The 14247-nt window shown below is 38.3% G+C and overlaps 1 protein-coding gene across 5 annotated transcripts in view; it reads left to right on the top strand.

The window, feature by feature from the left end:
* SRGAP1 (SLIT-ROBO Rho GTPase activating protein 1) overlaps nt 1-14247 on the top strand; it is a 299865-nt gene that overhangs the window by 196493 nt on the left and 89125 nt on the right. For all 5 annotated transcript variants that reach the window (XM_007516865.3, XM_060195004.1, XM_007516864.3 and 2 more), the window contains exons 7-8: nt 11121-11342; nt 13625-13726. In XM_007516865.3, coding sequence (XP_007516927.1) covers nt 11121-11342; nt 13625-13726 — 324 coding nt within the window. The remainder of the gene's footprint in view (nt 1-11120; nt 11343-13624; nt 13727-14247) is intronic.

Genomic DNA, 14247 nt, shown 5'->3' with positions numbered 1-14247 from the left:
TACTGGTCTTCCTGCCTGGTCTTTCTCCTCACTGCTGAAAATCACATAAGACTTGTTCATTGTCTAACTGTCTTATGATCCCATGGCTTAAATACTATCTGATGGCATCTATATTTGTATCTCTATGCCTGAACAGCTTCCTGGGCTTCCGATTTGTGTGTCCAAACTGCTCACTGAAAATCTCTTACCAGATATTCACAGGCATCTTGAACACCAAACACCAAAACAATTTTTATATACATTTGTCTCAGCCATCATCGTTCTTCATAACTAACTTTTCCTTATCCATTTTTTTGAAATGTATGCTCCACCAGGTACACCACTGTCCAGCCCCTTCCTATTCACTTTTCACACCTAAGAAAATGGTACCGCTCTTTACCTAACTTCATACACCAAAAAATTCAGTTACATCATTTCCCCCACCACCACCTATATAAACTTACCAGTAAATTCTGTCTTCTCTACCTTCTAAGTATCCCACACTCTGCCACTTTATGCTACCTATATTCTCTATCTCCTAGATAGCTTTTCAAGTCTTGCCTGTACTGTTATAATTGCTACCTAAGATGTCTCCAAACTTTCATTAAGACTATCCAGTCAATAACTCATTCTCTTCTCAGGCTATTGAAGTATTAAATTCAGCACTTATTTAAATTTAAACTCTCCAGAGGCGTCCAGTTATTTTTAGAATAAAATCCAAACTTTCCACTAAGATCCTAGGGGAACTGGCAACCACCTGTCACCCTGTAACTTTCCCCTTAGTCACCATGTTTCAGGTTCACTGGCCTTTCTGTTACTCTTCTTGCCTGCAGTGATTTTTGCCTTTTAGTTTGGAACACTCTTTCTTCCAGAGCTTTGCAAGACTAATTCCTTCTTTTTATTCTTGTTGTACCCAGTTGTCCTTTATAAAAGAGCAACGCCCTTTTCCTCAGCACTCCCTATTCCTCTCTGTTTTCTCCATAGCATTTACCACCTGGCCTTCTTTACTTGGGCTGTGCTTTATTTGTTCTCTCTTTTCTGTTTGATTCAGGCTAAGTACAGAGATTAGAGAGGGGGATGGGGAGTAGAATATGAGCACAGGAAGAAAATGGTTGCTTATGTGGGAGGGGGATTTATTAGATAACAGATGATTATTAGATTATTATTACTTATTGGTTCAGATAATAGGCAAACTCAGCTCCTCTACTGATTTTTTTAATTTATTTTTGTATTACAGAATTACTTGTCAACAGGGTTTTAAATATACACCATTCTACCACCAAAGTTCTGAATCTTCAGTCTCCCCACTGCAATCTACCACAGTTCCTCTAAGGTTGTAGACATGGGCCATCCATCATGTCTATAACTATCTGTCCACATTTATACATGGTTGCCCCTTTTTTTTCTAATTCAATCCTCTCTTCTCCTACAAGCCACTCATGACAACAAAACTACCTCCGTATGTCCCTCTGCTTTCCCTTCTTTCTCTTTCTCTGGGTTCCCATGGACCTGGAGTTCAGAGCCCTCTTATCTTCATCCTATCACCTCTCCCCCACTGAGAGTCTGGATCAAGGTTGTTTTTGGGAGCAGAAGGTAGGAGTTCTGGCTTCTGTAATTGCTTCTGCACTGAACATGGGCATTGACAATCTATCCATTAGCCTGTTTCTATCTTTCCCTAGTGGACCAGAACTCTGGAGATTCAAGGGTCCAGGACACATTGGTGATGTCATCTTCTCAGAGAAGTCGAGGTGGAATTATAGTAGCATCTGTAACTTGGTGCCAGTCCCTGTTCAGGCGCCATTATGCTAGCTTCACGGGCGGGAGACAGAGACAACCAGAGACTCATGGCTGAGTGGTATGCAGTTCAGTCTTCATTCATGTGGAACACAGTGCAATCTAAGCTATATCTAATCACAATCCTGTCCTTATATATACTCGCCAAGTAGGGTGGAACAGGATGTGACATAGAGAGGGTGGAGCGAAAAAAGACTGGTGGAAATCAGGGTATACTATGAGAGGGGGCGGAGCAAAAAGAAATTATGAACCAGTGGGGATTAAACCAATGCCCTGCAGGCAGGGCAGTGCTTAGTTAACAGTGGTTATGTAAATAGAATACAGTGTTAAGCAGGGGGGATTAAACCAATGAAACAGGGGTTTTAGAAGCAGAATTAGAAGCATACCAACAACTTGGGTCTGGAAGGTGGCATGACCTAAATTGAGACAAAATGGTTAATGAACAGGAACCAAACAGTAGGATTTAAATGGATGAGATTAGGGATTTTAAGGAAGAAGAAAGCTAGCCATTTTAGGCATGTTTGGGGGGGGGCACAAACTATGGTAGTTTTGCCTGAGTTTGGTAGTTTGATAAGAATATTGTCTGAGAGAATGGTGTAAGAGTAGGGAAAAAGGATTAGGGCAGGGAGTAGCTCCCGTTCTTGGAAAAAAAAAAAATTCAGTGGCTAAAATTAACTATGTACCTCCATCCACCTACTTCAGCGCCCATATATATATTTGTATTTAGCACAAGAGCCTGTGTAGCCTCTAAGTCTCTACTGGTCTGAGCTTATAGCTCACGGCCACTGAGCTGGGAACATTGAACTTACTTCAGGACCAGTCTTTTGCGAGTGGCATGTCAGGATACCCCCAGCCTCCTTTAGGAGACTGGGACTATCCCTACTGTCATTGCTTTACAGTGAGGACGAGGTCCTGGGAGGGCCCACAAGATGCCATTCCTTATGGAAGCAACCAGTGGTGATGGAGAGAGGGACCCTTTCTTCTGCTGTTTTTTACTTTGTATCCATTCTTATCACACATATGTACCACTTAGACCTTCCCATTGCTAAGGATATATACAAAAACTTTTTTTTTACCGGAATACCACCAAACTACGCTATTGGTAGTGTGAGGGATGGAATTTGGGACCTCTCAAAGACAAAGCCTATGTTCTATTATTTCACTATCTTCCTGGCCATTCAAAACAATTTTTATGAAGTGCTTGGTCACAGTTGTTGAATCTGTAGAATAAAATTAAAATGTCTGTGGTCCGGGAGGTGGCACAGTGGATAAAGCATAAGGTCCTAAGTTCAAGCCCCTGCAGAACATGTACCAAGAGTGATGTCTGGTTCTTTCTCTCCTCCTATCTTTCTCATGAATAAATAAATAAATTCTATTAAAAAAAGATTAAAATGTCATTCTTTGTGAACCATCAGAAACCAGACACAAAAATAGGTATATGAAAGTTACCTATAGAAACTTAGACTTTTGGTTTAGTCATGAAGAGGCCTATCTTTGACAAAATGTGTTTGTGGGTCCATGGTGAAGTACAGAATATTTAGAGCAGAAGTGGGGAACTATTTTTCTGTCAAGGACCATTTGGAAATTTACAGCTTCACCATGCCAAATTATTAACTTAGAAATTAACACTTAATATTGCTATGAAGAAAGCTGCGGTACAGTCCCTAACAACACCAACAAACAAACAAAAACCTGCAGTTTCCTTGTCAGGTGCAGAACAAATGATCTTGTCAGCCTTATATTGCCCATGGGCCAGACATTCCCCACTCCTGATTTAGATAAAATAGTGAAGAACTTGGGGATGGGGGGCGTTGGGAGTGGAGCCAAGATGGCAGCTTGGAGACAACACCAGGTGTGAGCTCTGCAAGGAAACTGCTTCAACCTGAGATTCTTGTAGAGGCCACCAGGTTCCAGATGCTACCATGATGCCAACCGGACTTCCCTGGGCAGACGACTCCACCAATGTGTCCTGGAGCCCCACTTCCCCAAAGCCCCGCCCCACTAGGAAAAGAGAGAGACAGGCTGGGAGTATGGATCGACCTGCCAATGTCCATGTTCAGCAGGGAAGCAATTACAGAAGCCAGACCTTCCACCTTCTGCACTCCATAATGACCCTGTGTCCATACTCCCAGAAGGATAAACAATTAGAAGGCTATCAGGGGAGGGGATGGGATACAGAGTTCTGGTGGTGGGAATTGTGTGAAGTTGTACCCCTTTTATCCTATGGTTTTGTCAATGTTTCTTTTTTATAAATAATTTTTAAAAAATAGTGAAGGACAAAGAGATCGTTGTTTAAAAGAAATTGGTTTTCTTCTTTTGCCATGCAATACAAAAATTGTGAACTTATCTATTCCTAGTCCTTTGAAAACTACCTGTTGTCTTGTGAGAATTATTTTTTTGCATTTCAGTTTGCTTGGGTCACACATTTAAAATATGAAGTAAACCAAATCTTTCCCCAATATATACAGCTCTTGAATCTCTGAAAGCCAGAGATGAGAGCCTGGAAAAAAGATCATAGGAGTCTCTCAGGAAGAGGCAGAAGTTAAGGTACAATATTTCTGCAGAAGAGTTTGCCTAGTCATGTAAGAATATATATATATATTACATTATATATATTATATATATACATAATATATATAATATATATGATATATACATAATATATATATTACATTATACCTACAATGTATGCTTGTTTTCAGTTGATCTCAGTATAACATTAAATATTTGTTACAGTCCTCAATGCTGTAGTTTACTTTTAAATATTATTTACAACCTTTATGTCTAAAGAAATTAGCATAGTATGGTGATTTAAACTAATACCTGATAGAATCTATCTTTTTAGCTTTTAGGATATATTTATTTAAAATGCACTTTTCTACTTTCAACAGTCTTCCTTTCTCTTGCTTAAACAAGATATATTTTTATATATCCATTCAGAGTTTTCCATGCATCAGAACAACACTGTTTTATTTTCATGAAACATTTTTTGGTTTCTTATATATTTTCCTCATTAAGTGCATTTGGGTTATTACTCAATTCTTTGTGCAAAAAATAGCTTTTTAAATATGCATTAATTATTCATAAGTTTCACAGAATTACATTAGTTCCTTTTTAACAAAGTATCTTAAATATTAGTATATCCAATGTTGTTTCAACTACAAGTTTAGATTTAAAAAAAATATATATATATTGTGTGACTGGCCCTGCTTGTCCTCTTAGGATAACTTGATAGGAATAGTTTTTCCATTTCTTCTTTCTTTTCAAGTTCAGGATGCTATATGAACGTGAGTGTAGAAAGTGCTATAATTTGGAGGAAAGTTATGCCAATTAAATGGCCTTACAGAGTAGTAAGCACCATAACATGGAAATCTCTAAGTATAGGATTCAAAGTCCAGAGGACTCCTGGGAAGGTCCCTGGATGGGTTACTTAAAACCACAAGATAATAAGAAAACACTGTTAATCTACGGTTTCTTACTGGATCTCTATCCACATAGCTAAACTAGATGTAGAGATAAACACTGGTATTTTGTGCTCCTAGCATTTACTCACCCAAAAAGTTAGGGAAAGTTATCAGGGGAGGGGGTGGGATACAGAGTTCTGGGTGATGGGAATTGTGTGGAGTTGTACTCCTCTCATCCTATGGTTTTTGTCAGTGTTTCCTTTTTATAAATAAAATTTTTTTAAAAAATTTGAGAAGTGGAGGCCAATTGATTGAGAACATGACAGAGCATACATGTTGCAATGCTTAAGAAACTGGGTTTAAACCCCCAGTCCCTAGCTTTGTGGGAAAAGCTTCATGAGCAGTGAAACAGTGTTGCAGGTGTCTCTCTCTTTCACTCTCCTTTGCTACCTCCCCCACCCCCTCAATTTCTCTCTGTCTCTATCCAATAAATAAATAAATAAAATATTTTTAAAACATAATTTTTTAAATAAATGATCAAACTTAAAAAAATAAATTAGATAAATGAACACTTAGGTCTAGGAATAATGAAAAGATATTTTTCAAAACTATAAATAAAATCTGAACTATTGGTCTTGGATTCCTTTACTTTTTTAGGTTTTTCTTTTAACTACTTTTTCTAAGTAATTAAAAATAGTAATTACTCTTCTGCCTCTTCCCCCTAACACACACACACACACACACACACACACACACACACACACACACACACACACACACACACACCTCCTACCCCTGCCATTGCAGGAACCTCGTAGATACACAATTTCACCAGTCTGAGCTGATCTTTTTTTTTTTTTTTCAGATAGAGCTGGTAGTGGAGAGAGATAAACAACACCAAAGATTCTCCGGTCTTTTAGTAGTCCCATATGGTATACCAGGGACTTGAGCCTAGGTCTCTTATATAGCACCCTACTAGGTGATCTTGGTGATCCATTTCCTTTCTCTTTTAAGTTAAGAATGCACTCAGCTATTCTAGTTGGTGGGAAAGGCTTTCTCTGGGTTGGTTGCTTGCCTCTCAAAACTTCATTATATTTAAGTTGAACCTATCTTTCAGAACAGTGAAGTGTTTTGAGACACGAGTACATCTCAAAGAAATGTGGCCACTTTATGTACAAGTTCATTTTTAGTTTGTTATATTTATTTATTTTCCCTTTTGTTGCCCTTGGTTTTTTTTGTTGTTGTAGCTATTATTGTTGTTATTGATGTCGTCGTTGCTAGATAGGACAGAGAGATATGGAGAGAGAAGGGGAAGATTGAGAGGGGGAGAGTAAAAGATAGACACCTGCAGACCTGCTTTGCCACCTGTGAAGTGACTTTCTTGCAGGTGGGGAGCCCGGGGCTCCAACCGAGATCCTTAACGCCTGCCGGTCCTTGCGCTTCACGCCATGTGCGCTTAACCCACTGCGCTACCGCCTGACTCCCACAAGTTCATTTTTTTAATAAGATGGGGATATTATCAAACAGTTTAAAAAATGGGGTGTTACTGTATTTTTGGTTTTGCCACCAGGGTGATCACTGGGGTTCTTCACCTGTACACAATTCCACCTCTCGGGGAAACTTTTCTTTTTCTTCTTTTTTTCTTTCTTTCCCTCTTTCTCTTTTTCTTATAAAGAGGGTGAGATAGAGAGGGAAAAGGGAAAGGGATAAGTGACAGAAAAAAGGAGAGACACTGCACTGCTCCACTGCCTGTGAAGCTTGCCCCTATAGGTGCTCCCAAGTGATGGCTAGTGGCTCAAACTCAGAACCTCATGCATGGCAAGATGTGTGCTCTTCCAGTTTAGTTATCTCACAGCCCCCAAGATGGGATGTTACACTGAAATAATTACTGAAATGTTACTTAAATAATTATTTCTCAGACTCTCTGAAATGTGTAAGACTTCTCCACAAAATGTGTATAGGTTTCTAGGACCAAAAGGCATAAAAGAGAACTGAGCTCATCTGAGACCAAAATTTTTTAATTAACTGAAAATGACTCATTCTCTGTATTTGAGTGCAGCTGATGCACTGGAAGAGTATTAGTGATCAAACTGATTGTTGCACTGCAGAACTATTATTGTCCTTGTGTTTATAATTGTCATGTGGCAGCTGCTTTCTGATTTGTTTTTGTCAAGTAAATTTAACCAAGTTGGTTCTCTCACATGATTGAGAAATAGCACCACCAAAGAACAGCAGTGCAGCACACTTGTATGTGATGGCTTTAGTACAGTGCTTCTCAAGATTTATGTTCTTAGGAGGCACCTGTGGATTTATTTTTAAATTCATTATGTCAGAGATGGCAAGCACAATTCTTTATTTGTCTTTTCTAAGATTTATTTACTTATTTTATAAATTAAGTTTTTATTTATTTATTTATTTTCCTTTTTGTTGCCCTTGTTGTTTAACATTGTTGTGGTTATTAATGTCGTTGTTGTTGGATAGGACAGAGAGAAATGGAGAGAGGAGGGGAAGACAGAGAGGAGGAGAGAAAGACAGACACCTGCAGACCTGCTTCACCGCTTGTGAAGCGACTCCCCTGCAGGTGGGGAGCCGGGGGCTCGAACTGGGATCCTTACGAAGGTCCTGGCTATTTGTGCCACGTGCGCTTAACCCGCTGCGCCACCGCCCGACTCCCTATTTACTTATTTTATTGGGGGGGGGGGGACACAAAACTTCTGGCTTGCAAAGCATATGCTCTAGCCAGTGAACTCCCTCCTTGACTGTATTTCTCACATGCTCCAAATGATATCGATGCTGTGGGTCCAAGGACCACATTTCAAATAGCAAGATTTTAGAATATCTTTATGAAAAAATCCAAATGAATGATTGGAAGATGATGATTGAATTAAGTTATGTTAGCACTCCTAAGGACAGAATGTTAATTTAATTTGTGTCATCATAAAGGAAGGTCTGATGGTTTCAGATAGCATTTGTAAGAAGCTTGCTTCTTCCTTTGTGCCCTCTCTAATTTTTCATTGACAGACTAATCAACAGCTTACAATTTAATTCCTTGAGGGTGGAGATTATATTTTGCTTTGTTTAAGTATTACATAAATTTCTATAGCCTAGCAAGTTTCCAGGTATCTAATATATTACCAATTATTAAATTGAGTAGAATCAAATTAAACTAATTGAAATTCATTACAACAATATAATCTACACCAGGTTGTATACCTTTGCAAACACTTATTTCTCTGAGAGTTTATATTGCTTTTATGTACAAATTAACATTTCTGTCAATAATTTGGAACTACTCTCAGAAATCATATTCTTTTAATATTGTATTCTTTTAAAATGCAACATGAAAAATAAATACAAAGTAAAAGAAATGGATATGAAAGAATTTCAAAGTCTTTGTATTTGTAGCAATACTAAACAGAATTTCCTCTCCAACAACAACAAAAGACTTTGAAATCATGATTAACTTAAGAATTTCATTTTAATAGGATAATGTCATGCATAGACAAAAGTTGAAAAGTAAGAACAGAATGGAAAACATCAAGCTGAACTTGGACTGGAATTGGCGTATTGTAGCAAAGTAAAAGACTCCGGGGTGTGAAGGAGAGTTTAGATCTTGCAACATGATGGTAGAGGATGACCTGGTGGGGGGCTGCATGTGGAAAATTGAGGTGGACCAGGCAGGCAGTGGTACACCGGGTTAAATGCTGATTGAGCGCACATAGTACAAAGCACAAGCAACCGCACAGGGATCCAGTTCAAGCCCCTGGCTCCCCACCTGCAGGGCGGCGGCAGGGTCACTTCACAAGTGGTGAAGCAGGTCTACAGGTGTCTTTCTCTCTCCCTATCTCCCCCTTCTCTCTCAGTTTCTCTCTGCCCTAACCAATAAAAAAAAAATGGAAAAAATGGCCTCCAGGAGCAGTCAATTTTTAGTGCTGGCACCAAGCCCCAGCAATAACCCTGAAGGGGAAAAAAAAAAAAAAAAAAACGTAAGAAATGTTACATATGTACAAACTACTGTATTTGATTTTCGACTGGAAACCATTAATCCCCCCAATAAAGAAAAAAGAATTATTTCATCAGGTGTAAGGAAGAGAGGGAAAATAGAAATAGACAAAGCACTGCTCAGGCCTGGCATATGTTGGTGCCAGGGACTAGACTTGGGACCTCTGGGGCCTCATGCATTTAAGCCTGGGATAATATCACTCTGCTCTCTCCCTGGCCCTATTGTTGAGCTTTATTTGTTAAGGCCATGTTAAGAACTTTCAATCTATGTTCATGTAGGATATTGCTCTCTAATTGCCTTTTCTTTTAACAATTTTGTCTACTTGTGATGTCTAAGTAATATTAGTCTCTAAATAAAGGGGTAGCTCCTCCATTGTAAAAAAATAAATAAATAAATAAAAGAATTCTATTCTAGGAATAAAAAGGTAGTATTCTTGGAGTATTTTGCCAAATTCAAACCAGTTCTCCCTTTTAAAAGAACACAGCATTCTTGAGTCTTCAGTAAATTATATTTTGATAAATCCACATAATGCTATGTTAGCATCTTAGAGGATGTCAGTTAAACATTGCATCCATTTCAGTGTATATTCACAAAATGTAAATGCTATTTATTCTTTGCATATTTGATTTTGGCTACTTCATTAAATTTTATCACTTTATTGCAGGCTTATTGATTTACAGCACACTTGTTGACATATAGGTACAGTTTCTCACCACCCTGTGGTCGGTGTCTGTAGGACACCCTCACACATACACCAGGACCCTAACATCCACTCCACCCCCTCCCTGCCTATCCTTCCCCAATGTCCTTCCATGTTGCAGTATGTACCAGTCTTACATACCCTTTCATAACAATAATATTTTATCTCTTCAGCAGTTGATGGATATTTACATTGTTTCCACTATATAACTACCATGAGTAATGCTGCTGTAAACATTCATGTATAAGTGTTTCTACGAAAATATACTTGCATACTTTTTCATATGGATTTGAAAGTGTCCTATTATATATCATTTTTCATTAACCTTTTGATTAATGGTCAGACTGTTTTTTCCAAAGTTGCTACATCATTTTACATTCCCATAAGCAGTTTATGAAGGTACCAGATTCTGCACAACCACCCCAGCTCTTGTTATTATGCCTTTTGGATTATAGCCATCCTACTGGGTATTTTGATTGGCATTTACATTTTCCTACTGATTAATTTTGTTAAATATCATTTCATGTACTTAACAATCATTTATGTATATGTTTTCTGAAGAAACCTACTCCGATCTGTTGGCCACTGTTTAATTGGATTATTATTGAGTTGTATAAGTTCTCTATATATTCTATCAGATATATGATCTAAAACTTATTTCCATTCTGTATATTATCTTTTCACTTGTTTTTTCCCCTTTTAAGCACAAATGCTTAAATTTTCATGAATCCCAATTCATTTTTTTTAGGCCATATCCAAGAAGTCAATGCCTAATATTAGGTCATGATCTCTAACCATTTATTTTCTTTTTTTTTTTTTGCTTCCAGGGTTATCACTGGGGTTCATTGTCTGCACCAAAAATCCACTGCTCCTGGAGGCTATTTTTCCCAATTTGGTGCCCTTGTTGTTGTTATTGTTGTTATATCTGTTGTTGTTGGATAGGACAGAGAAAAATCAAGAGAGGAGGGGAAGATGGAGAGGGGGAGAGACAGATAGACACCTACAGACCTGCTTCACTGTTTGTGAAGCTACCCGTTACAGGTGGGGAGCCGGGGACTCAAACCCAGATCCTTACACCAGTTCTTGCACTTACGCCATGTGCACCTAACCCGCTGGGCTATCACCCAGCCCCTCCCTTCATTTATTTTCTTCTAATAATTTTATAGTTGCAGCAATAATGTTTAGATCCTTGAACAATTTTGAGTTAATTTTTGCCTATGGTTTTGTCTCACTTTTTAAGTGCTGTGATCTTGGCTACCACGCAAGTCTGAACAGAGCCCTAAGAACTTATCTTTCTGCGGAGTATAACCTTGAAACTTCCAGGCACGAAGGCTTAGACATTATTGAAAATGCAGTTGACAATTTGGAGCCCAGAAGTGATAAGCAGAGATTCATGGAGATGTACCCTGCTGCGTTCTGTCCACCAATGAAGTTTGAGTTTCAGTCTCACATGGGTGATGAGGTCAGTGACTAATTATTTTGATACTAATGAATTGTCTCTTTATACCCTAACAGTTTTAAGAATTCACTTATTTCTCCCTCTGCCTTTCCTTGGGATCTTAGCATAATGCTAAGACCAGGCACAACTATCTTTTAAAAGCAAGGGTAACTTACATGCATACAGAGGCCATATTGATGAAGGTGCAGTGGTGCAGTCTTGTCTTGGTTATAAGCATTAAGCTGTCCCAGCATGGTTAGAGTTCTTTCAAATAAAAACACTTTGCTGGCCCAGTAGAGTCTATCTGAAGATTCCTTGTAATCTTGAGTTAAAGGTCTCCATAAAGGAAAAAATTTAATAAATGGTGAAAATGAGAAAGAAGGAAAAAGAGAAGAAGCTCAAGCCGACTCCCAACTACTAAAATGAACATTAGAAATGATATGTATCTTATGTTCTTAATATAAATTCAGTTTTCTATCCTATTTTATCCAAGGGGAAAAAACAATTTAAAGATATTATGAGTTTCACTGTTACTGTATGAAGATGAGGGAAAACAAGAAAAACCAATTAATGGACCATAATATATAACACTTGATGTATCAACTGTGCAAAACAATATTCATAGATTAAAACTCAATTTTGGCTTATTGTAGTAAGAGTATGTTTTAAAAAATAGATCTGATTATCATATCCTTGACAGATTTGTTTAATGTAATTTTTTAATGAAATACCTATTGTTAAGATTTATGTGATCTAAGTGTGTGCTTGCTATATTTTAAACTAATTTTGTTGTTTGCTTGATTTGATAAAAAAAAAAATCACTTGGTAAGCAATTTTTATGCCAAAAGCACATGAATTAACAAGTGAATGGCTCATACCACTCAGAGTTATGTTTTCAAAACCAGCTGGTTGCTGTTTTAATTTCTTAAATTATAGGTATGCCAAACAAAGAATGACAAAATATCATAGATAAGTGGCTTCAGTTGGGCTGATAATTTTTACTTATTTTCACTATTTTTATTTGAATAAAGTATCTCTGTTGTCCTTTTTTCTTTTTTTTTTTTTTGTTGTTGTCCTTTTTTCATGGCTAGTTCTGCCAGAGCAATCTTTTTATTATATTTTTGAAGACTCCATAAAAATAATTTGTGTCTGCAAGAGCATTTTTTAATAAATGTTTTTATTTTCCCTTTTTGTTGCCCTTGTTTTTTTATTATTGTTGTAGTTATTGTTGTTATTGATGTCATTGTTGTTAGATAGGACAGAGAGAAATGGAGAGAGGAGGGGAAGACAGAGAGGGGGAGAGAAAGATAGACACCTGCAGACCTGCTTCACCGCCTGTGAATCGACTCCCCTGCAAGTGGGGAGCCAGGGGCTTGAACCGGGATACTTAGGCCCGTCCTTGTGCTTAGCGCCACATGCACTTAACCTGCTGCACTACCACCCGACTCCCTGCAAGAGCATTCTTATGACAGGCAAGATGAGAACAAATTGTTTTTTGTTGCAGTTTTTAATATAATGCCCTAATTTTTATCCTCTTGATCATTAATATCATAGCTAAAATATCTTTCATGTAAGTACTATATGCTAACCGACTGCACTACTGGAGCTCTTAAAATATCTTTCTACCAAAATCTTAACACAAGTGACCTTTTGGAGTTCATAACGTATCCTGTGATTTGACTGAGATTAGCAATGCAAATCCATGATTGAAAAATGCTAAGAATAGTCATCGCATTTTTGAGATTTTACTCTGTGCCAGGCTCTAGTCAGAGTGCTTTATGTACATTATTTCATCCCCACAACAACACAGTGGCATAGGAGCTCTTTTTATTCCTATTTTACAATAAAGATAACTGAGGTTAAGAAACTTATCAGTGGCCTGGCTGACTGTAACCAGTAAGGTCTACTGGCTGCCTTACTGTTGCCTGCATGACCCACTGGGATCATCCTTGGCATTCACCCTCAGCCCAAAGTTATCAAGAATTCCACGAGTGAGATATCAGCGTCAGAGTTCCATCTCCAGCAAGTGCCCCTTTCTTAGAGTGATACTTCCTACAGCTGCTATCTTCCCAGCCAGATCCAGGCCAAGCAGCTGCAACCCAGCTCTTGCCACTTACGTAACAGGTCCATATTTAAAAGGTCCATATTTAAAACTGAAGTCTTGAGGCGGCTGTTAAAAGGAAGTATGTAATTGGAATCTTGAGAAGATCAGTGTGAGTCATGTGGCCTTGCTGGAAGAGAGTGGCACTTCTGGAGGCAGACTGACTGGTGCCCTGCTGTAACTGAGATTTCTGGTTCCCCATCAGGTGTGTCAGGTCAGCGCTCAGCAGCCTGTCCAGGCAGAGCTCATGCTCAGGTACCAGCAGCTGCAGTCTCGACTGACCACACTCAAAATCGAGAATGAGGAGGTAAGCATGCTGTCAGCTTCACAAGTAATCTGAATTCCAGTGTAAATTGGAATGCATTCAATATTCCAAATGCAATCTCTTCATCATGCATTTTAGGGCTAAATTAGGGTTTTTAAATAGTTTTTTGTGGAGGGTAAATGCAAAGATTTTGTATTGTACCAAAATACTTTTTCAGGGACTCACTGCAAAATTATCTTTTATTTATTTATTTATTACAGAAACAGAGAAATTGAGAGGGAAGGAAGAGATAGAGAGGGAGAGCGAGAGGGAGAGATAACAGCAACACTGCTTCACAGCTCATGAAGCTACCGGTGGGGACCAGGGACTTGAACACTGATCCTTGAGCCTGATAACACATCTGCTTTACCAGGTGTATCACTGCCCAGCCCCCTGTACCTTTCATTCTTAAGTATTTATACTGAACATAGTTGCTATAAATTATCAGAATTATCCTATGTGTCCAAGAATATGCCAACATATGTAGAGTGGAACTTTTGATTGACACATTTCTTTAATCCTAA

The sequence above is a fragment of the Erinaceus europaeus genome, chromosome 7 (assembly GCF_950295315.1).
Source record: "Erinaceus europaeus chromosome 7, mEriEur2.1, whole genome shotgun sequence".
NCBI classification, from domain to species: domain Eukaryota; kingdom Metazoa; phylum Chordata; class Mammalia; order Eulipotyphla; family Erinaceidae; genus Erinaceus; species Erinaceus europaeus.
Note: the sequence above shows the minus strand (reverse complement) of the source record. Positions and strands in the feature narration are given on the sequence as shown.